Raw genomic sequence first — 23,666 nt, 5'->3', positions numbered from 1 at the left:
TTTTATAGATGTTCCTGAACATCTGAAAATAATGACAAATACAATGAGTTTTACTTCTCACTTGCCAATATTGAAAAGCTGTTTCTTTTTCTTTCCTTATAGTCTGGATCAGAACTTCCAGTTCTACATTAAGCAGAAGCATGATACTGGGCATAGTAGGTCTATTAGTTAGGATACTGGTTTGGCTACTTTAGTAGAGGCCAAATAACAATGGCTTCAGTAAGATGGAAGGTTTCTTTCTTTTTTATGTGAAGGTCTGAGGTAGTAGGCAGTTCAGGAGATAAGTGGCTGCCCCATGAGGTTAATGTGCTTAAGATATGTTGCCCTTTCCCACATAGACAAAACTGGTTTGCCATGACCACTGACTATGTTTACATTCTGGTGCATGGGAAAGAGGAAATTAGAAGAGGAGGGTGGGCTCTTTCCTTTTAAGGATGTGGCCTGGTTGTTATCTATTTCTGCTTCCATCCCACTGGTCAAAACCTAGTCACTTGTTTACACCTAGTTGCAAGACAGCCTGGAAAATACAGTCTCTTACCAGGAAGCTACGGCGGTTCAGAATGTGAGGGGATGGGGGCTCTGTAATGAGGAAGAAGAATGAAGATGTATACTGTACAGCTGTCTTCTTCCTATGTGATGGTACATAACCATTACCAAGTAAAAGAAATTTCACAGATTAAGAGTTTCTCCAATGAAAAAAAAAAGATAAACTATATCACATGCTCTTCTTGTATCCATTGATATACCATGTATTACTTCTTACCTTCTTCAATGCAGTGAAGTGTATCAATGGATTTTTGTAATGTTGATTACAATTCATATGCATATAAACACATGAGTGAAGAACTTATGATTTAGTGTATATAGTATTTAGTTTTTCTAAATATTTGATTCAAATATATAGAACTGATGATGTTGGGTATTATGTTTTGCACAATCTGAAGCACTCAACTTAGTGAAAATTCAGGCTGTAGTGGGGGAATTAGCACTTATTTAAAATTTTACTATATGCCTAGAATTTGCATATGTTATAGTAAAAAAATAGTTGACATTTGAAAACCTACCATGTGCCAGGGACAAGTTATAAATAGTTATTATTCTCACTTCATGAGAAAACTGAAGCACAGAGAGGTTAGGTAACTTACCTAAAGCTATACAAACAGTAAGTAGAAAGACTAGGCTCCGAAGCTTCTGATCTCCCCACTCTGTAACAATGCCTCTCAATTATTAGTTTTTCAATGATGATAATAAATTATGATGATGACAGACAAGAGGAGTTGGGGGTATTATTGCTTAATTCTTTCCTAAAATTTCAACTCAGAACCATAGGGAACTTTTCTATTTGCATGGAAAATTAAAATTTGAATTTACTAGAAAAACTGGGATTCATTTACAGAATTTCATTTTTGCAAAAGTCCTACTATACAAAATTAGGAATGCCACAGGGCAGGTAGATAGAAACAATCTATGTGGAATTTGAAGGTATATTTGCACAATACCAATATAGCTCTAGAGTCTAAGGAAAATGCCACTTAGTCTCACATTCCCAAATTAAATGTGTATTTATACTTAAGAATGGATATATTCTTTATTCTAATTTCATGATTTCAAAATGACTCAAGTTGAACGAGGCAAGCTTTGTGAATCTCAAAAAAAAAAAAGTCTGCCTGAAATGAAATATATACATGATACTTCTAGCTTTCAGGGCTTTGAATATAGTTAATAGATTAAAAATCAGAACAAGTCTTTGATGGGAAAAAAAATTTGAAAAGATTTTGCAGTGAAACAGTATGTTTTCTGGACTGAGTAAAAATCAAACAACTTATTTTCTGAAAAATGCTCTCTTTCTTTGTAATATGCCATCTGTTGGGTCATACCAATAGGGTCAAACAGGAAAAAATATTTTAAATTCTTTCAAGACATAACAAAAAGTAATAATTCACCCATCAAATACAAATATACTGTTTTATTCTAAGGGAATATTTCTGTGGTTTCTGCAAGGTGAAAACCCAAGTGTTTAAAAAAACAAAAAAAGAACAGAATGGATAATTTAATGTTTTCTCTTGTTTGGTATTTTTTCTCCCCTGGGGGGGAAAAATGTAATTTAACATAATTTTAATAAAATTTTAAAAAGCAAATAACCAGACACACATATCAATGGCTATGCTTATGAGGAATGACCAATAATTAATATTTTCTTTTACGAATTAATTCAGGATCTGGACAACTCTGTGGACTAACATGCAGTTGACATCCTGGTACAGCCATTTACCTGGATATTGGCTGTTCTCAATTAAAAGATACAGAATTTTTTTTTCTCTCTGGTGTTTTATAATAGTTTATCTACTATGCCATATATTTGTCTTTCTACAGAAGGGGAAATATTAGTGTTTATATAAACCATAAAATTTGTATAGTGGGGACTATTACACCTGATGTTTCTGGATAGTTTATTGGCAGACTTATCAGACAATCCAACTGTTTTTCCTCCATATCAAACAAGGTCTGGAAGTAAGTTTTCCAGTCAGAAATGACAAACACAGATGGAATTAATCATACAGAACTGGGGCAGATTTACTTCTTTCACATAGTTCTTGGTAACAAAAACAAAATTTGTTACAGGCAGAGGGACAGAACCGTAAGTACACAATGTCAAAAGGCCTACTTTTAACTTTTTATTGTAGTTAAGAGTTTATTTATTGAAAAAAAACCCAAAAAAACAAAAACAACCTGTCACCCCCATCTGAAAAATGGGACATATTGTAAAATCTTTCAAGGTTAAAGTTTCTAAGAGGCTTTTTAGACTTCTCTCATTTCTATTAAAGGGTCAAATTAACCTCAGCTAACGAAATTCTGTGATTGGCCAATATCATAAACGCTTTGATTCAAAATTTTGTGGGGAAGAAACAGAATGGAGATGAAGAAGAAGGATCCATATGCCAAACACACCCAGGACTTGCAATCCTCATAGAACTACTAAAACAGCTAGTCTGGAATAATGCTATAAGAAGACCTGCTTGTGGATATGAAAGACAGTCCGTGTCTTTGTATCCTAACCCCAAAATCCTATTTTCAAGTTTCTTAGGGCAACAAGCTCATCTTCCAAATGCTTTATATAGGAATATACTAGGACCTCTTCTACCGTAATCCTGATAGCTAAGTAACACTGTGTCTTTGTGGAATCACCCACAGGCTTGCCAGAGTAAGGAGAGAGACTCTTCTTTTTGAAATGACAAGGGCCTCCAGAAACTGGTGCAAAAGACAAAATAATAGGAATTATCTGGGAAACAGGAAGATAAAAACAATGGGAGAAAAGCTGCCATTTGGGGATAAAATGAAAACAAAAGGAGAACCCCCATTTCTGTGTACCACAGCTCATGCTGTGAGACAGCAGCAATAAAGGCTGACACCCAGAGAAGTGGGCATTTTAGTGGGTTTTCTACAAACATTTCAAGACACTTGGGATCTAATGGGCTCCACAGATTTTCTGTGTGCATAATCATTTTGCAGAGTTTCAGCCCCTTGAACTTAATTTACCCACATCCAGACCCACAGCTGAGAAGGCTAGACCCAGAAAGTGAAAGGGACACATTACTGCATGAACATCAGTGAAGGCCTTTTTCCCTGATTTGAGGGACCCCATGGCAAAAGCACCAGAGGCTTCTATCCTTCACAGAATTGCCTTGGCAGTGAAAATCAAAATCAAGACCACTTCACTCTCTACCTTTTAAAAAAAGTTGAGTATTTTTATTGGGTCTTCAAGTCTGGGTCCCACTGTCCTCATCTGATGCCACTCTTAGCTCTGTACTGATATCTCCCCTGACTTTTACATAGCGCTTGCCCAAGTAGCCTACTGCAGCCAAGGTTTCACTCCAAAGCTACCTCTCTAAGGTCTAAGGTTACTATGGTAGAGTTTTATACAACAATTTTCCTTAAAAATATTCCACAATTTGTTATTCCCAAACAAAATAAGATTATGCACCACTCAGAGAAATTGGTTAGTCATTCTGAAGATGTCTAAGAACTATATCACTGCCAAAGAACAACATTTCTCAGTTCATATTCTTTCCTTCAATTTTCATTTGTACATCCACACTGTGGTTCACGAGTCGTCTGTTTTCCATTATCTTATAATCAAGTCAAGAGGACTTGGACTTATAGATCGTTTTCCAAAGCTGGATGCATTCACAGTTTGGTGCATACCAACATGTATGAAAATAGGAACCCCACTTCCACTTTAATCTGATAATTCAACATCAGAGTCTTCTGATTTGGCTTTGGCAAGTTCTTCATGTACCTCCCTCACCATGAGAATACGTGTTAACATGGTGTCCAGGGTCCCAGGGTCTATTGGAAACGTGGAGTACCACATGGGGCTATTTGGAACACAGGAGCGCTCAGGTTGAAGGTAAAACACATCATTCCTCTGCTTCACACTTTCAGAACTATCCACAGAAAAAAAAAAGAAAAAGAAAGAAAATTGGGATCAGAGAGTACAGGAAATATGTAACTACTCTTTAAATATAATGGCTCTCAACTTTTCCATACTGTGACTAATAAACAATGTACCCACAGAGATAAATAAGTTTATAGGCATTTATGCTCCAGGAGCAACCTGTAACTCTGTATTTTTTCTCCCACACTCAAGAATCACACTGGATTGAAAGTGAGTATAATGTTAATAGATGACAAAGTGTAAATCTTTCAAACTTTAGTACTTAAAACATTACCAGAAGTAACAAAAAATTCAACTCACATGTGACACTATGGCTGAGAACCACATATCCTCAGTGCCCAATATCCTGGAATGAATCCCAAGAGCACTCAATACACATTATCAAAGAACAAACCCAGTGATTATATTTCTTTGAGAAAAAAATGCTTTAGTGTGGATCTTACAACTCTTTAAAGTCATAAAGTTTCTGTAAGAAAAACACCACTCAAAAAATATCAATTCTTTAAAAATAAATTGTTTTCCTATTTATATAGAGTTAGTACTACAACTTTTCCCCTTCTTTTCTATATAAATAATAAATTCACAGCAGTTTAGATATCACATAAAGTTGAGCAACAGTTGTAAAGATCAAACAATGGCAGTGATTCTTGCTTTTCAAGAGATTTTTGGGAAAAAAAATTACCAAGGTAAAGCAATTTGTTTCTTGGTTCAAAATCCAGGCAGATATGAGAATAGGGAAAAAATAAAATTATAAGTAAATCCTTGTTTAGAGTTACAGACCAGCTACATTTCTGAAATCTATAGTATTTTAACTATTTTTTGCAGCATGTTATATCTAGTTCAGAGGAAAATCACTTACCATTTGGACAGGTAAAACTCATAAAGTCGGACTGGGCATCTTAGAGGGTTGTCAGTATTTTCTGCCATCTCCACACCTACTGGAACCTCATCATCTTCGCTTCGTTTCCTCTTGCCAACAGTTAGTTTATCTTGAGACAGGAAATTATTATCAAAGTATTAGAAAAGTCTTTCTTCAAGTCTTAAGACACCCAATGAGCTTTGCTTCTAGTCACTCCCTCTCCCTTCCTTTCACTTACTCACTCGTTCAACATTTATTGAGGACCTATGGAGGCACCAGATTAGTGCTGGGTTAATCAAACAAAGTCCCTGTCCTGTAAAATTTATGTTTCCCTACTCACCAAACTGGAGGCAGCATGACAAAAAGCATTGATGCTTGAGAGTACGTCTCAATTCTGAGCCTGACTTTAAGAGATTTTATTAGGCATAGGGTTGTTAAGCCACAGCAAAATAAAGAGAAAAAAGGGTTCCATATGTTCTTCTACAGTAGAGATCAAGACAGAAGTTGATCTCTTTCTCTGAAAATATTTCTCCTGTGGGGCACCCGTGTCCACTGGGCATTTGTTTAAGTTTCTTTCATTTGCATAGTATTATGAGAAATGAAATCTTTGTTGGGATAAGAAATTCTCAGTAAGTTGACCATTTGATAAGGAAAGAGCAAACCCTTTTTCACCAACAGAATTTTGCAGAGGCAAAGGGTTATCAGAAAGAGGCCAAGGTGAGACTTCCCTGGCAGTCCAGTGGTTAAGACTCTGCGCATTCCAATGCAGGTGGTGTGGGTTTGATCCCTGGTCGAGGAGCTAAGATCCCACATGCTTTGCGGCCAAAAACCCAACCAAAACATAAAACAGAAGCAATATTGTAACAAATTCAATAAAGACTTTAAAAATGGTCCACATCAAAAAAAAAAAAGTCCACATCAAAAAAAAAAAAATCTTAAAAAAAAAAAAAAAAAGAAAGAAGCCAGGCTGAAGACATGGAAGGTAGGCTGTTTCTTTCCCACTTTCTCCATTCAATTTTCAAGAGAGTAGTAGGTGGATCTGAAAACCTGAGGAAAAAGGTTTTCTTCTTTTTTTTCTGATAGATACTTTTAACAACTGATCCAGAACTTTCCCCAGCTTCCTGTATTAGTTATGACTTAAACAAAAGTCATCCAGTTTTCCATTTAGAGACTACCTAAATAATTTGCTAGCTGCTCATTCAGAAAAAGAAGCTAAATTTATTACCAATCTGGTAAAGCACCTAATCAGAAAACAGGGAAATGTTGCCTCCTTGCCTCTGCCTCCCTGAATTAGTATCAATTAAGAGCATAAAGTGGGCTATATATAAACACGGTAAAGGAAAGAGGACATGGACACATGGTGAAAAAGCAAGATAATCTTAGTATTTTCTAAAGTAAAGGAGCAACTGAGAAAAAAGTTAACACAACGATGAACATCACATCACAATTATTCTTTACAGATTTTAGTTTCAGTAATTTAAAATTCTCACACTGAAAACATATACTTCACTCTTTTCCCAAGGAAGTAACGGCTTGATTTGGGGAATTTTAGAACTTACAATTTTCTTCAAAATTAATAAATTTAATTTCTAGTTCCATAATAACAACATTAATTTTTTAAACATTAAAAACAAACTATTACTTAATAGGCTGTTTTTGGAATGCAAGACCATAAACCTTCTAATAAAACAGTCACTGCTGATATTATTCTACTGTGTATGAAAGCAGTATACTCTAGGTCAGGTTTAAGTTCCTTCATATTTTGACAACGTTAACTAAGACGGAGCACTCTGGTCAAAAAAAAAAGTTTCAGAAACAGTAGATTTAAAAGTTAAGCAAGTTCCTTTTAACTAGGAATTGACCTATCTGTTGCCTCTAAATCAGTGATTCCCAACCTTGGCTGTATATTTAAATTCCCTGTGAAGTTTTAAAATGCAGATTATCTGGGCTATAGACCAATTAAATCAGAATTTCTAATTTAAAAGCCAATAAAACAGGACTTCCCTGGCGGTCCAATGGTTAAGACTCTGTGCTTCCACTGCAGGGGGCACAGGTTCGATCCCTGGTCTGGGAACTAAGATCCTACAAGCCATGCAGTGTAGCAAGAAAAAAAAAAAACAACAGAAGCATACCAAAGCAAGTGATTCCTCTAATTTTGAGTTGAGCCTTTAACTTGGCCCTGACAATAAAGAAAAGCATTTAAATGTTAAAGCTACACTCTTCCATGTCTAGAATTTCCAATTACTCTTCTGTAATGTGTCTATTTGAATACTAATAAGACTTCAAACAGCAATCTTACAAGAGGGGGACAAGATGGCAGAGTAGGAAGATCCTGGGCTCATCTCCTTCCATGAACACACCAAAATTACAATTACACATAGAGGAACTATCCCCGAGACAGACCTGAAGACTGGCAGAAAAGATTTTCCACAACTAAGGATGAAAAGAAAATCCTCATTAAGATGGGTAGGAGGGGTGGAGATGATATCTGGCCAGGACCCATATCTCTGGCGCAGGGATCCACAAGCAGGGAGGAGATCACAACTGTAGAGGTCCTCCTGAGGAGCAAAGGGTCCAAACCCGACACTGAGCTCCCCAGCCTCGGGGGGACTATCACCAGAAAGACAAACCCCCATAACAACTGGCTTTGAAAACCAGTGGGACTTATGTCCAGAGGGCTGTAAGAACTGAAACTCCACCCTAAAGGGCACATGCAAAAACTCTCTTGCTCCAAGTCCCATTGCAGAGGCAGTGGTTTGAAAAATACCTGGGTCATACATAAAGGAGATTCATTGACTGATTTTAGGTTGTGTGCAGGAGAGTCAGGGATCTTTTGTAATTTTCTCTGGTTATGTAGCCACTGGGCAACACCAGGATTTTTTGTTCACCTTCTACACCAAGCTGGTACAGTGCTGGTGGGCACCATTTATGACTCTCCGCATCTCACCCCAGGTTCACCTGTAGATCCACCCCAGTTGGCACTCCTCCAAAGCAACTCCCTACGCTATCATACTCAGCAGGTGGCTTCAGCAAGCACTAGAGCCCAAAGCATCCCACCATCCTGCCACTCCCAGCAGACTCCCTCAGCTGGTACTGGAGCCCCTCCAAAAGCAGCTCCCACCCTAGGAGATGGCCCCGCACACCAGAGTACCTGCAAGAGTCACAGCTGGGCATTACAGCCAGCTGTGTCAGGGGTCAGCGCTGCACACTAGCACACCCGCAGCCATCACGGCCCAGCCACAACAGGAGGGTGCATGCAGCCTTGTGCTACTGGGCCTCATAGGATACCTTTTACATAAAGCCATGCTTTTAAGAATGGGAGATGTAGCTGATCTATCTAGTACATAGAAACAAACACAGAGAGCTAGGAAAACTGAGGAGACAAAGGAATTGTTCCAAAGGAAAGAACAAGACAAAAACCTTAAAAAAAACAAAAAAACAAAAAAAGAACTAAACAAAACAAAGATAGACAATCTACCAGATAAAGAGTTCAAAATAATGGTCATAAAGATACTAACCGAATTCAGGAGAAGAATTGAGGACCACTGTGAGACCCTCAACGAAGAGATAAAGAAAATAAAAAAGAACCAATCAGAGATAAAGAATACAATGACTGAAATGAAAAATCCACTAGAGGGAATCAATAGCAGATTAGATGAAGCAGAAGAATGGATCAGTAACCTGGAAGAAAGAGTGGTAGAAATCACCCCACTGGAACAGCAAAAGGAAAAAAAACCTGAGGATAGCTTACCTCTGGGGACAACATCAAGCATACTAACATTTGCATTATAAGGACTCCAGAAGGAAGAGAGAAAAAGAAACAGAAAACTTATTTGAAGAAAAAATGGATGAAAACTTGACTAACCTGGAGAAGTCATCCAATTTCAGGAAACAGAGAGTCCCAAACAAGATGAACCCAAAGAAACCCACACCAAGACACATTATAATTAAAATGTCAAAAGTTAAAGATAGAGAGAGAATATTTAAAGCAGCAAGAGAAAAACAACTAGTTACATATAGGGGAGTCCGCATAAGACCATCAGCTGGCTTTTCAGCAGAAACTTTACAGGCCAGAAGGGAATGGCATGAGATGTTCAAAATGCTGAAAGGAAAAAACTTACAACCAAGAATACTCTGCCAAGATTATCATTCAGAATTAAAGGAGAAATAAAGTTTCCCAGAGAAGCAGAAACTAAAAGTGTTTATCATTACTAAACTGACCTTACAATAAACGTTCAAGGGACTTCTTTAAACATAAGAAAAGGCCATAACTAGAAATACGAAAATTATGGAAGAAACAAAATCTCAATGTAAAGGCAAACATATAGTAAAGGTAGTGAATCAACCACCTATGTACCTAGTATGAAGATTAAAAACGTAGTGAATATACAAAATTTTTAAAAAGTAAAGTATGTCAAAAACATAAAAGGTGAGGGGGGGAGTAAAAATGTAGTACTTTTAGAATGCACTCAAACTTAAGCAACCATCAACTTAAAATAGACTGCTATAGACATAAGTTGTTATACAACAGCCTTATGATAACCACAAACCAAAACCCAATAACAGACATACACACAAAAAAGAAAAAAGAATACAAACATAACACTAAAAAGCCATCAAATCGCAAGGGAAGAGAGCAAGAGAAAAAGAAACAGACAAGAACAATACAACCAACCAGAAAACAATGAACAAAATGGTAATAAGTACATACCTATCAGTAATTACTTTACATGTAAATAGACTAAATGCTGCAATCTAAAGACACAGGGTGGCTGACTGGATACCAAAATAAGATCCATATATATGCTGCCTACCAGAGACTCACTTCAGATCTAAAGAAAACACACACACTGAAAGCAAGGGGATAGAAAAAGATATTCCATGCAAATGGAAATGAAAAGACAGCTGGGGTGGCAATACTCATATCAGATGAAACAGACTTTAAAACAAAGAGACAAAGAAGGACACTGCATAATGATAAAGGGATCAATCCAACAATAAGAAGAAACACTTGTATATATGTATGCATCCTACACAGGAGCACCTAAATATATAAAGCAAATATTAAGAGACAAAAAAGGAGAAAGTGACAGTAACACACTAACAGTAGGGGACTTTAACACTCCACTTACATCAATGAACAGAGCATCCAAACACAAAATAAATATGGAAACATAGGCCTTAAATGACACATCTGACCAGATGGACTTAATAAATAGTACATTCCACCCCAAAATAGCATAACATTCTTTTCAAGTACACATGGAACATTCTCCAGGATAGATCACGTTAGGCTACAAAACAAATCTCAATAAGTTTTCAAAAAACTGAAATCACATTAAGCACCTTTCCTAACCACAACGGTACCAGACTAGAAATCAACTAAAAGAAAAACACTGGCAAAAACAAATATGTGGAGTCTAAATAACACACTACTAAACAACCAATGGAACACTGAAGAAATCAAAGAGGAAATCAAAAAATACTTTGAGACAAAATCTATGGGATGCAGCAAAAACAGTTCTAAGAGAGATATTTATAGCAATATAGGTCTACCTTAGGAAACAAGAAAAATCTCAAATAATCTAACCTTACACCTAAAGGAACTAGAAAAAGAACAACCAAAACCCGAAATTAGCAGAAGGAAGGAAATGATAAAGATCAAAATGAAAATAAATGAAACAGAGACTAAAAAAAAAAAAAACAATAGAAAAGAGCCTGTCCTTTGAAAAGATGAACATAATTGACAAACCTTTAGCCAGATTCATCAAGAAAAAAAAAAGAGGGCCCAAATAAATAAAATGAAAAATGAAACAGAAGTTACAATTGACACCACAGAAATACAACAGATCATAAGAGATTACGATGAACAACTATACGCCAACAGATTGGACAACCTAGAGGAAACGGATAAATTCCTAGAAACATACTATCTTTCAAGACTAAATCAGGCAAGAAATAGAAAACATGAACAGACCAATTACCAATAATGAAACTGAATCAGTAATCATAAAACTCCCAACAAACAAAAGTCTGGAACCAGATGGCTTTACAGATGAATTCTATCAAACATTTAAAGAAGAGTTAATACCTATCTGTCTCAAGCTATTCCAAAACATAGAAGAGAAAGGAACTGTTCCAAACTCATTCTACAAGGCCAGCATGATACCAAAACCAGACAAAGACACCAAAGAAATAAAATTACAGGCCAATATCGCTGATAAACACAAATGCAAAAATCCTCAACAAGATATCAGCAAACTGAATTCAACAATACATTAAAAGGATCGTATACCATGAGCAAGTGGGATTTATCCCAGGGATGCAAGGATGGATCAATATTCACAAATCAACATGATACACCACATTAACAAAATGAAGGATACAAAGCACAAGATCATCTCAATAGATGCAGAAAAAGCTTTTGAAAAAATTCAACATCCATTTCTGATAAAAACTCTCAACAAAGTGGCTACAGAGGGAATATACCACAACATAATAAATACCATGTATGACAAACTCACAGCTAACATCATACTCAATGGTGAAAAGCTGAAACTATTTCCTCTAAGATTAGGAATAAGACAAGGATGCCCACTCTTGCCACTTTCATTCAACATAGTATTAGAAGTCCTAGACATGGCAATCAGATAAGAAGAGGAAATTTTAAAAATCCAAACTGGAAAGGAAGAAGTAAAACCACCACCATCTGCAGATGACATGATACTGTATACAGAATATTCTAAAGACATTACCAAAAAACTATCAGAATAAATAAATTCAGTAAATACATTTTACAGGATACAAAATATCAGAAATCTTTTGCATTTCTATACACTCATGACGATCTATCAGAAAGAGAAATTAAGAAAACAATCCCATTTACAATTGCATCAAAAATAATAAAATACCTAGGAATAAATTTAACCAAAGAGGTGAAAGACCTGTACTCTAAAAACTGTAAGACACTGATGAAAGAAATCAAAGACAACACAAATAAATGAAAAGATACACCATGCTCATGGATTGAAAGAATTAATAGTGTTAAAATGTCCATCCCAAAATAACTTACAGATTCAATGCAATGCTATCAAAATACCAGTGGCATTTTTCACAAAAATAGAGCAGATACTCCTAAAATTTATATGGAACCACAAAAGACCCCAAATAGCGAAAGCTATCTTGAGTAAGAAGAACAAAGCTGGAGGTTCACACACTCTGACTTCAAACTACAGTTGACCCTTAAACAACACAAGTTTGAACAACGTGGATCCACTTATACATGGATTTTTTTCAATAATTAGATACTACAGTACTATACAATCATGGCTGTTTGAATCTGCAGATGTGAAACTGTGGATAAGGAGGGCTGACTGTAAAATTATATGCGGATTTTGGACTGTGAGTAGGGTTGGTGGTCCAACCTACGTATTGTTTAAGGATCAACTGCATATCACAAAGCCATAGTAATCAAAACAGTATGACAGTGGCACAAAAACAAACACAGAGATCAATGGAACAGAATAGCTAGCCCAGACATAAACCCATGCTTATATGGCCAATTAACATATGACAAAGGAAGCAAGAATATACAATGGGGAAAGGACAGACTCTTCAGTAAATGGAGTTGAGAAAACTGGACAGCTACATGGAAAAGAATGAAACTGGACCACTTTTTTCACATCATATACAAAATTAAACTCAAAATGGATTACAGACTTAAACGTTAAGAACTGAAACCATAAAAGTCCTAGAAGAAAACACAGGCAGGAAACTTTGACATCAGTTTTAGTAATATTTTTTTGGATCTGTCTCCTCAGGTAAAGACAACCAAAGCAAAAATAAACAAATGGGACCACATCAAACTAAAAAGATTTTGCATAGCAAAGGAAACCCTTAACAAAATGAAAAGGCAACCTACTGAATGGGAGAGGACAGTTGCAAATTATTTATCTGGAAAGGGGTTAATATCCAAAATGTATAAAGAACTCAGAGAACTCAATATCCAAAAAACAAACAAACAAAAAATGCAATTAAAAAATGGGCAGAGGATCTGAATAGCCATTCCCAAAAGGGACATACAGATTGCCAACAGACACACGGAAAGATGCTCCACATCACTAATCATCAGGGAAATGCAAGTCAAAACCAAAATGAGATAACGCCTCACACTTGTCAGAATGATTATCATGAAAGGGACAAGAGATATCAAGTGTTGGCGAGGATGTGTAAAAAGCGGAACACTCATGCACTGTTGGTGGGAATGTAAACTGGTGCAGCCATTGTGAAAAACAGTATGGAGTTTCCTCAAAAATTAAACATAGAACTACCATATGATCCAGCAATTCTACTTCTGGGTATTTTTTACCCAAAGAAAACAAAAACACTAATTCAAAAAGATATGTATGCACCCCATGTCCATTGCAGCATTACTGATAATAGCCAAAACATGCAAGTGTCCATCAACAGAATGGATTCACTCAGCTATAAAAAAGAATGAAATCTTGCCATTTGTGACAACATAGAGGGTGTTATGCTAAGTGAAATAAGTCAGTGAGAAAAAGAAAAATACCGTATGATTTCACCTATATGTAGAATATAAAAAATAAAAACAAATGAACAAACAAAACAGAAACAGACTCACAGCTACAGAGAACAAATTGGTGGTTGCCAGAGGGAAGAGGGGTGGGGGATGGGCAAAATAAGTGAAGGGGATTAAGAGGAACAGACTTCCAGTTATAAGATAAGGCACAAGGAGGTAACATACAGCATAAGGAATATGGCCAATAATATTGTAATAACTTTGTACGGAGACAGACAGTTACTAGACTTATCAGGGTGATCATTTCATAATGTATTTAAAGGTCAAGTCTCTATGTTGCACACCTGAAACTAACATAATATTGTACATCAACTATACTTAATTGAAAAAAAAATAATGAAAGAAAGAAATCTTAATAACTCCACCACACACCTGGTTCTGTCTCCTGCTTTTGTGAAGGTGGGAAGAACCTCAGATATGTCATCTTGGTACTGTACTTCAGAGTCCTGGTCCGTCTCATCACATGGGCAAAGGAAAGCTTCAAGTGCTCAGTAACATTCTTTAGTTGAAAGTATTTGGTATTGAAGAAAAGGAGGGTGTTCAAGAGGACGATTGGTGAGTAAGCACCCAGCTGTTTGCACTCCCACAAATGCTCTTCTTCAATGCGAGAGAACATGTAACCTGAACAGAAGAAAGGGGAAAAAGAAACAGTACTAAGCTCCTGCTAAATGGGACTAAGTAATTTCTCTAATCCTCAGACAGGAAGATACTAAGGAAAAGACTGTTCCTCTCTTTCTCCCTCTTCCTCATACAGAAAAATAGAAAAAGCACTGCAAAGAAAAGGGCAGATGATTCCACTGAAGCAGACATCGTGAGCACTCCCCTGAAACAGTTTTAATCTATTGTTATTTTAGACCAGGGGTTGGTAAACTTCTTCTGTGAAGAGCCAGATGGTAAACATATTAAGCACTGTGGGCCATAAGGGCTTTGAAAACAACTTTGTTGTTGTAAAAGATAAGGAAGTGTAGACAATACATAAACAAATAGGTGTGGCTATTTGTAAAATTTATTTATAGAAACAAATTTGAATTTCATCCAATTTTCACATGCCACAAAATATTTTTCTTTAATTTTTTTCCCAACTATTTAGAAAGGTAAAAAATATTTTTAGCTCATGTACTATACGGAAGCAGGCAGCAGGCCTGATCTGGCCCATGAGCTGCAGTTTGCAGACTCCTGTTTGAGATCATTCTGTTTACTGTTAACTGGTTCAGTTTTATTTGGCTAATATGTTTAGAGGGCAGATAGCTCCCTCTCTCCCTCCTATCTCTTCTTATTTTAAATTTATATTAAGAGCGATTACTTCACGATAACTTATCTGGATTTTTCTTGAAAAGCAGAGGTCGGAAAAATTAAAATAAGTATACTTTTAAATGCACCTTCCTCATGATACCCCTTAAACACAGGTCTTTCCTAACGTTTTCTCCCCAATCCTCTTTGTTGCTGCTTCTGCATTCTATTCCTGGAAGACTATCCATGAACACAGATTTATTACTTCCAAATCTATGTCTCTAGCCCGCTCTTTGAATGCTAAATGCATCATGCCACCGCATTGCTCATAATGCTTCAAAGGTGCCCTGTAGCCCAACAGAAAGGGCACACATTTCTGGGCATCACATTCAACCTCTCCATTCATAGCCAAGGAGCATGAGACCAGGAGTGAATTAGGGACTTGTCCAAAGACATATGGTCATAGACAATTCAAGGATGAAGACTTAACTCTCTTTAACAACCAGTTCAGGGTACTTTTTATAAACCACTGAAAAAGGTCCACTGCTAACAGAGTCTCAAAGTAGCATATGTGCCAGCTACTGATACCATGTACAACTTTACCAAAACTACCAGATCAAAAATTGTTTCTAAAAAGTAAATGTAACCTTCAGTTGTTTTTTATATTCAATAGTTAGTATCTATTCATGTACTGTATGGAAGGTATAGTTTTACTAAAATAATTGATAATAAACCAAAGACTTTCTCCTCAAAAGTCCACATATGTTATAAATCAAGACAAACATAAAATGAACAATTTATAAAAAGAGAATCACAAAACAAGCAATTTAAGAAGGCATATCATGAAAAGAATCAAAATATAATCATCCTACCATTAGGAAGTATTGTAGGTTCCCATATTTTCAAGAGTTTGGTAAGTTCAATCATAAATCTGGAATAGGGCTCAGTAAAAATGTTATCTATTCTACCATTTTCAAACAGGTACTACAAGAGAAAAAAATGGAAACATGTATGTTGATATAAAAAAAACCACAAGTTTTTAAAAAGAATATTTTTAGGAATATAGTTTACCCTTAGTTTTTGTCCTTACAATACTGTGAACCATTTTAAGGATACAGTTAAAACACCAGAATTTAAGCTAAAGATCCTTTTCACATGAATTAACATTATCTTGAGCACTGAGCTTGTAAGGCAAAGTATTCTATTTCCTTTTAAAAACATGAATGGTATAAAATAATTATAATAATTTAAGTACCTTTTAGTTAGTTAATAAAACTGATATACTAAAAATTGGTCCTAATTCAAATTTCTCAAATCATTTTTCTAATTCTCAGGTGTGCTCTTAGCAGCTTTTGTTTGTTTTTTAGCCTAGTTATAAGATGACTTCCTGAAAATAATATAGTTAGCTAGTGTCAGATAACCTGAGGCTATCCAAAATTTAAAACTATTTATTTGGAGGCTTCTAACCACAGCTCTCAATTCTCTGCCTCACAAGCCAGCCTTCAAAAAGTTCAAGTCTAATTATAGGACTTAAAAGTATGCTAATTATAACCATCAAGAATCATATCACAGGGGCTTCGCTGGTGGCACAGTGGTTAAGAATCCGCCTGCCAATGCAGGGGACATGGGTTCGAGCCCTGGTCTGGGAAGATTCCACATGCCGCGGAGCAACTAAGCCCATGTGCCGCAACTACTGAGCCTGTGAGTCACAACTACTGTGTCCATGTGCCGCAACTACTGAAGCCCACGTGCCTAAAGCCTGTGCTCCGCAACGAGAAGCCACCACAATGAGAAGCCCGCGTACTGCAATGAAGACTAGCCCCCACTTGCCACAACTAGAGAAAGCCCGCACACAGCAACAAAAAAAAAGACCCAACGCGGCCCAAAAAAAAAAGAATCATATCACAGAATGGGAAACACACAACAGCTTGAATAAATTACTGTTAAATATTTTCACGGTGCCAGTCAGGTCAGATTCAACCACTTCAGAGAAATACAATGAGCAGAACAAGAGAATAACACAAAGTAGCATAATTATATGCTAAAAATCTTTCAGTGTTCTTAAGATCTGGTATTTTAAACTTATTTATCTATGGCTATCTTGGTTTCCTGCTTTTTGATCTATGTATGACTTGCAGTAAATTTTTAATTCCACTTAAACTTATTCCGGCTACTAAAAATTACACACCATTTCAATGTGCATTTTTATAGGCCTCTTCAAAGGCAATTTACGATCATATTGCCAGATTACAGTTTTGTTGTCGAAAAGTATTCTTCGTTTTCTTCTTTATTTTAATAAAGTTATTTTCACAACTTAAAAATATTATATCCTCATTATGGAAAGAGTTTAAAATACAGAAAAGGTGGAAGAAAGATATACTCAAACTCACTACACAAAGGCAACTACTGTTAACAGTCAGGAGTTATTTCAATCTTTAAAAAAATTTCCTTTATGAATACACAGAGTTGAGTTTTGTACATTTACTCAAATATGAGTACCTATAAAATACATGGGTTTAAAAAAAAATCACTTCTCCCTTAGATCAGAAACAAAAATGCCACTTCTATTGAACACTGTACAGGAAATCCTAGCCAGAGTAATCAGGTGAGAAAGAGAAATAAAAAGTATTGAAATAGGAAAGGAAGAAGTAAAACCATCTCTATTTGCAGTGACATGAACCTATATATAGAACATTCTAAAGAGTCTACAAAAAAACTAGTTATTAGAGCTAGTAAATGAACTTAGTAAAGCTGCAGAGTATAAGCAAAAGAAAATCCGTTGTAATAAACAATCCAAAGAGAAAATTGCATTTACAACAGCATCAGATAGAATAAAATACTTAAGAATAAATTTAACCAAAGAGGTATGTGATTTACACGCATAAAACTGCTGAAATTAAAGAACACCTAGGAAAAACATCTTGTACTCATGGATCTAAAGACAAAATTGTTAAAACAGCAATATTCCCCAAAGCAATCTACAGATTCAATACAATCCTATCAAAATCCCAACGGTTTAGTTTTTATTTTTTGAAGAAATGGAAAAGTTGATCCTAAAATTGATATGAAATTGCAAGGAACCTCGAACAGCCAAAAGAATCCTGAAGAATCACACTTCCCAATTTCAAAACTTACTACAAACCTACAGTAATCAAAATAGTGAGTACTGCCATAAGAATAGCCATAAACCAATGTATTAAAAACTGAGAGTCCAAAATAAACACATGCATATTTAGTCAAATGATTTTTGACAAGGATGTCTCCTGTCACCTATGTCAAATCACCTATTTCACTTCTTTTGTGAACTGCTATTTATGCCTTTTTTGTGCATTTACCAATAAAATGCACCGACCTCAATTTCTCTTACTCTAAGAGTCTCAGTTTAACTTATAAAAGGCTTATATGACCAAGACTTTTAAATAAGGGTCAGTAGTTCATTAAGAAGAGAGTATAAGAGCAATACCAAACAAACAATATACACTGTAATTTTTCAGCTTAATTCACAAGTTCTATCAGAATTATTAAAAATGCAATGGATTTCGTAACAATTATTGAATTTCATACCTGCTGAATTCCAAGGCACAAGTATAAGATACTGTCTGGATCATACTTTTCACCATTTGGTCTCCGCACTTCTTGAATAAACTGGCATAAGCCTAAACTCAACTCAGCAAAAGTGCAGGACAGAATATCTTCCTTCAGCTTGATAGAGCGGACTGTGGAAAGGTAGAAAACATCTGAAATACTAACTTATAGAAAAATAATAACATTACTCAATTCACTGAATAAACACTGACTACACTGCCCCAGGTATTGTGGTGTACACTGGTGAATACATGGATCAAAGACAGATCCTGATCTCAAGGCTTTTTTAGGTAAAGAAATAAAGACAATGAAGCACATATGATGTAATAGGGTGCTATGACAGGGGTTTTATCTAAATAAGATTCTATGAAGAAAAAATAAGGGCCATCTAATAGACAGGGAAGGGTCATGTTAGATTCTGAGGGATGTGAAAAGTGGAGAAGAATTAAACAAGTGGATAAAGAATTCCAATTTGAGGATATAAAAAGATTTCCCGAAGTATACTCCACAAAATACTAATCACGTGAGAGCTCAAGAAAACTGGGTTTCTAAGATCTGATAAATTTGGAAAACAGCAGCACGTTATACCTGCCTCTAAAGAATTCACAATGTTTTTTAACATATTAAAGGCTCTGGAGATATCTGCAAAAAAGAATGTTGTTTAACTTTCTTTAAAGTCATATTTATTTGAATAAGGAACACTTCAAATAACATATAACTTCATGCCTTTGAAAATGCCAGAAATGTGCTCAGCCACAAAAGTGAAAAGGTTCAGGGGACTCAGGTGAACAGCAGAAAAGAAAAGAGGACAGATGGGGGCAGATCATGGTAAGCCTCATATATTACATTAAGAGTTTGAAGACAACTAAGAACTGAATTAGTTTTAGGCAGGAGAGTTATCTAATTTGACTTGTAGAGATCTTACTGCAACAGACTGGTCCACACTGTGGGATGAGTTGAAACACTCTTTCTAGTTATTGCTTTTCTGCATTTAGAAAACACTGCATGTTTCCAAAGATACACTTGAGCTCCCCTGAGTTGGTTTTGCAAATTGAAATAGGTGATTCATGAGGGCAAGGACCATGTCTGATCTTTCCACCTGAGTGCCTACAACCATGCCTGATACATGACAGGTATATTCAGTAAGTATTTTTTTGGATGAATGAGTAGCTGAAATGAGTAGGCATCCCCTGTGGCTACTGCATTTAGGTTTGGTGGTCTAATACAATATTACTTCTCCATTTTCACTACCCCTCCTTTTTTCTTTCTTTTTAAAATTTTTATTTTTTTAAATTGAAGTACAGTTGACTTACATATCCACTGTTTCGTTTGTTTATTTTTTGGCCACGTTGTGCGGCATGCAGGATCTTAGTTCTCCAATAGGGGACTGAACCTGTGCCCCCTGCTTTGGGAGAATGAAGTCTTAACTACTGGACCACCAGGGTAGTCCCTACCCTTCCTTCTTTCTTAAAAATGTTGTGGCTCAAACTGGAAGGTGATAGGCCTAGTAAACCCCTGTAACAGGAGTATATTTATATCACTCTGGAGCAGAGAGATTATACTTGATCTGTGGGTACTCAATGAGTCAGTCACAGACCACAGCAGCAACTAACTACTCCAATAAGGAGGGTAGACAGAGGCGAAGCCAAGAGTGCATGCAATCACCCAGGTATTAGAGAGAAGGTATAGTTGGAAAGCGACAAAAAAATCTAGTTACAAGGACATACTCATTCATTCCTGCCCCATCTCATCCCACAAAGATTGTGTAAGTATCTTATATAAAACACAGATAATAAAAAAGCAAAATACAAACTGAAAACAAAGTTTAGAATAGAACAACCAGGGAAAAAAGAAAGCTAATGATTAGGGTTCTAAAATTATACAGTGTTGCTCTATTTGAACTGTTTATTGGGTTCCAAAGTTCTTGGCACCAAAAATGAAACCTGCAAACATGGTCAATCATATACAGCTCCTTGATAGGAAAAATTCCTACAGTAACAGCAAGGCTTTTCCAGGTATTCTTGTTAACAACAACAACAAAAAGTGTTACACTGCGTTCCACACTGGTTATTCTACAAATATAGGGCTCAAGAAGACAGATTTGAGTTACTTGCATAGTGTTAGAAAAAGAAACAAAATTCCTTATATTTGCATAAGAAACTCATGATCAGAAGATACAACCTTACCTTTATAACAAGCTCTTTAAAATTGGGAGTGGATATTAATTTCTCTTTTTAAACATAAACTTCAAATTTTAAATAATTTTAAATATTCGATTTACAAATTTAAAACCAACAATGATATTACAAGCAATTCAGATCACAAGGAGAAAAGTTTTACCTCTACAGCCTGGCTCCGAAGATTCTTGAGAGAGTGCATGGTCTTGAGCACTTCCTAAAGGGTCAGAACATGGGCTAGATGAGGCATGTTCAACTCCTGACAAAGAAAGAAAAATTAATGAGAAGTTTAAATAAAGATGGGGAAAAAAATTAAGTAAAGCCCAAATCAAAGTTTTATGGGATTTCTGACCTACTATTTATCCCTTTTGAGTAGATTTATGACTTTATCTGTATTCCTCCCACCCCCTAAATCGAGACACAAATTCATGCCGTGTATTTACCACATTTCAGATCCCCCTGCTCTTCCTTGGCATTTTTCCACTGAACCCAGTTCTTCCAGGCATTTACCCCATACATGTATTTCAGTGTCATCCCAGACACTGAGCACCCTTGAAAGGCTCCTTGAATAAGACTCCTGGGCTCCACAGACACTATAGACTTCTTCCGTCCCTGTAAGAATTTCAAAAATTTACAGAACATAAAATTTAGTTTCAGAGCTTTAAGAATTGGGATTCTCAAAGACAGAATGGGCATAAATTTACAGAAAATGCAATTTAGTATCAGATCCCAAAGATTCAGAGTTCTTAGAGCTAGAAAGAACTTTAGAAGTCATCTAATCCAATCCATATGAGAAAATAAAAAAAGAGAAAATTGAAGTGTAGAAGGTAATATTGGAATAATCACTAACATTTGAGTATTTACTATGTTCCGGATGCTGGACCCACCCAATGAGGTATGAATAACAGTTATTACCACTCAGGTCTATTTAATGGAACATACGAATAGATGGCTCTAAAAGAAGCCTCAATAAATTCTCTAACTACAATGGAATTCAGCTAGAAATCAGTAATGAAATGTTAGAAAAATCCTTTAAAATTAGAAATTAAACAACACATGTTAAGAAACCACAAACACGATTAGAGAATATTTTGAACTGAAGTAAAAATGAAAACAAAACATATCAAACTTTATGTAATAGTGCTAAAGCAGTGCTTATAAGGGCATTTACAGTATTAAAATGCTTCTATGAGAAGTGAAAAAAGTCTAAAATCAATCATCTAGCCTCTATGTTAAGAAACTAGAAAAAAGACTTCATTAAAACCCAAAGTAAGGAAATAATAAAAAATAAGAGCAAAAGTCAATAAAAAAAAAAGATAAAGGAAAAATCAGTAAAATGAAGAGCTGGTACTTTTAGAAGGTTAAAAAAAAACTGATAAATCTCTAGCTAGAATGATCAGGGATAAAAGAAAAAAGGCACAAATTATCAACACCTGACCCCACACATATAAAAAGAATGATAAGAGAAAACTGTGAACGTCATTATGACAATAAACTAGACAGCTTAGATAAATTGAACAAATTTCTTGAAAGACACAAACTTAACAAAGCTTGCTCTAGAAGAAATAGATAACCTAAGTAGCTAGAGAAATTCAATTCATATTTTAAAACCTTCCCATAAAAAAAAATCCAGACCCAGATGGATTCACTGTTGAAGTATACCCATGAATTAAAGTAATTATATAAACTGTATTTCAGAAAATAGAAGAGGAGGAACACTAACTCACTTACGTTACTATTATCCTGACAGCAAGGCCAGATAAAGTCATCACAAGAAAACAGATCAATAGCTCTTTTAAACTGTGACACTTAAAACCTTAACAAATATTAGCAAACTGAATCCAGCAACATATAGAAGAATAAAAACATCAAAAGAAAATAGTGCTCATCCCATAAATGCAAGGTTAGTTTATAATTTAAAAAATTAATGTATTTTACCACTTTAAAAGACTCAGAAAAGAAAAACCAGATGATCATCTCAAGAGATCACCTGACAAGGTTCAAAACACAATCAAAAATACTCTGAGCAATTAGAAAGAGAAGAGAACTTCTTGAACTTGATAGAGTTCATCTATGAGAAACATATAGGTAACATCATACTCAATATTGTAAGGCTGAACACTTCCCTAAAATTGGGAGGAGGCATGAAGGTCTGCACTCATTACTTATATTAAACATTGTACTAAAGATCCTTGTTAATGCAGTAAATCAAAAAAAGAAAGAAAATGCAATAAGATTGTAAAGGAAAAAGTGAAACTGCCTTTATTTACAGATAATATGATTGTGTAGGTAGAATATCCTCAGGATTTCAGTTGAGCAAAATCACCATATATAAACTCAATATACAAAACCATCTCTATTTCTACGTCAATGAAGAACACTAGAAAAGAAAATTTAAAAATAATGCTATTCACAACAGGATCAAAAATATATTAAAATACTTATTAGATAAATTTGACAAAGCATAAGACTTGTAAAATGAAAAATACAAAACACTGTTGGGAGAAATTAAGATAATCTGAATAAAGGTGAAAGATACCATCTTTATGGATTGGATGGCTCAAAGTTGCTAGGATGTCAATTCTCTGCAAATTGATCCATGGATTAAGAACAGCCCCAATCAAAATTTCAGCAGACTTTTTTGTAGACATTGACAAGCTGATTCCAAAATGTATATGGAAATTCAAACGAAACCTTTGAAAAAGATGAACAAAGATGGAAGACCTACACACCTATTTCAAGACTCACTGTAAAGCT

At 35.5% G+C, this 23,666-nt stretch overlaps 1 protein-coding gene across 8 annotated transcripts in view; it reads right to left on the bottom strand.

Moving 5' to 3' along the window:
* Positions 1-2,433: 2,433 nt before the first annotated feature.
* ZMYM4 (zinc finger MYM-type containing 4) overlaps positions 2,434-23,666 on the bottom strand; it is a 177,839-nt gene continuing 156,606 nt past the window's right edge. For 7 of the 8 annotated variants that reach the window (XM_059918928.1, XM_059918947.1, XM_059918890.1 and 4 more), the window contains 7 exons: positions 21,353-21,521; positions 21,073-21,168; positions 18,712-18,863; positions 16,020-16,131; positions 14,290-14,538; positions 5,316-5,445; positions 2,434-4,445 (listed from right to left, as the gene is read on the bottom strand). In XM_059918928.1, coding sequence (XP_059774911.1) covers positions 4,238-4,445; positions 5,316-5,445; positions 14,290-14,538; positions 16,020-16,131; positions 18,712-18,863; positions 21,073-21,168; positions 21,353-21,521 — 1,116 coding nt within the window. In that variant the 3' untranslated portion in view covers positions 2,434-4,237. Of the gene's footprint in view, positions 4,446-4,756; positions 4,803-5,315; positions 5,446-14,289; positions 14,539-16,019; positions 16,132-18,711; positions 18,864-21,072; positions 21,169-21,352; positions 21,522-23,666 lie in introns of all 8 variants that reach the window. The other variant, XM_059918911.1, reaches the window with a different exon arrangement.

Source organism: Balaenoptera ricei, chromosome 1 (genome assembly GCF_028023285.1).
Source record: "Balaenoptera ricei isolate mBalRic1 chromosome 1, mBalRic1.hap2, whole genome shotgun sequence".
Classification (NCBI taxonomy): Eukaryota; Metazoa; Chordata; class Mammalia; order Artiodactyla; family Balaenopteridae; genus Balaenoptera; species Balaenoptera ricei.
The sequence above is the reverse complement of the archived record's forward strand: the minus strand, read 5'-3'. Positions and strand labels throughout refer to the sequence as shown.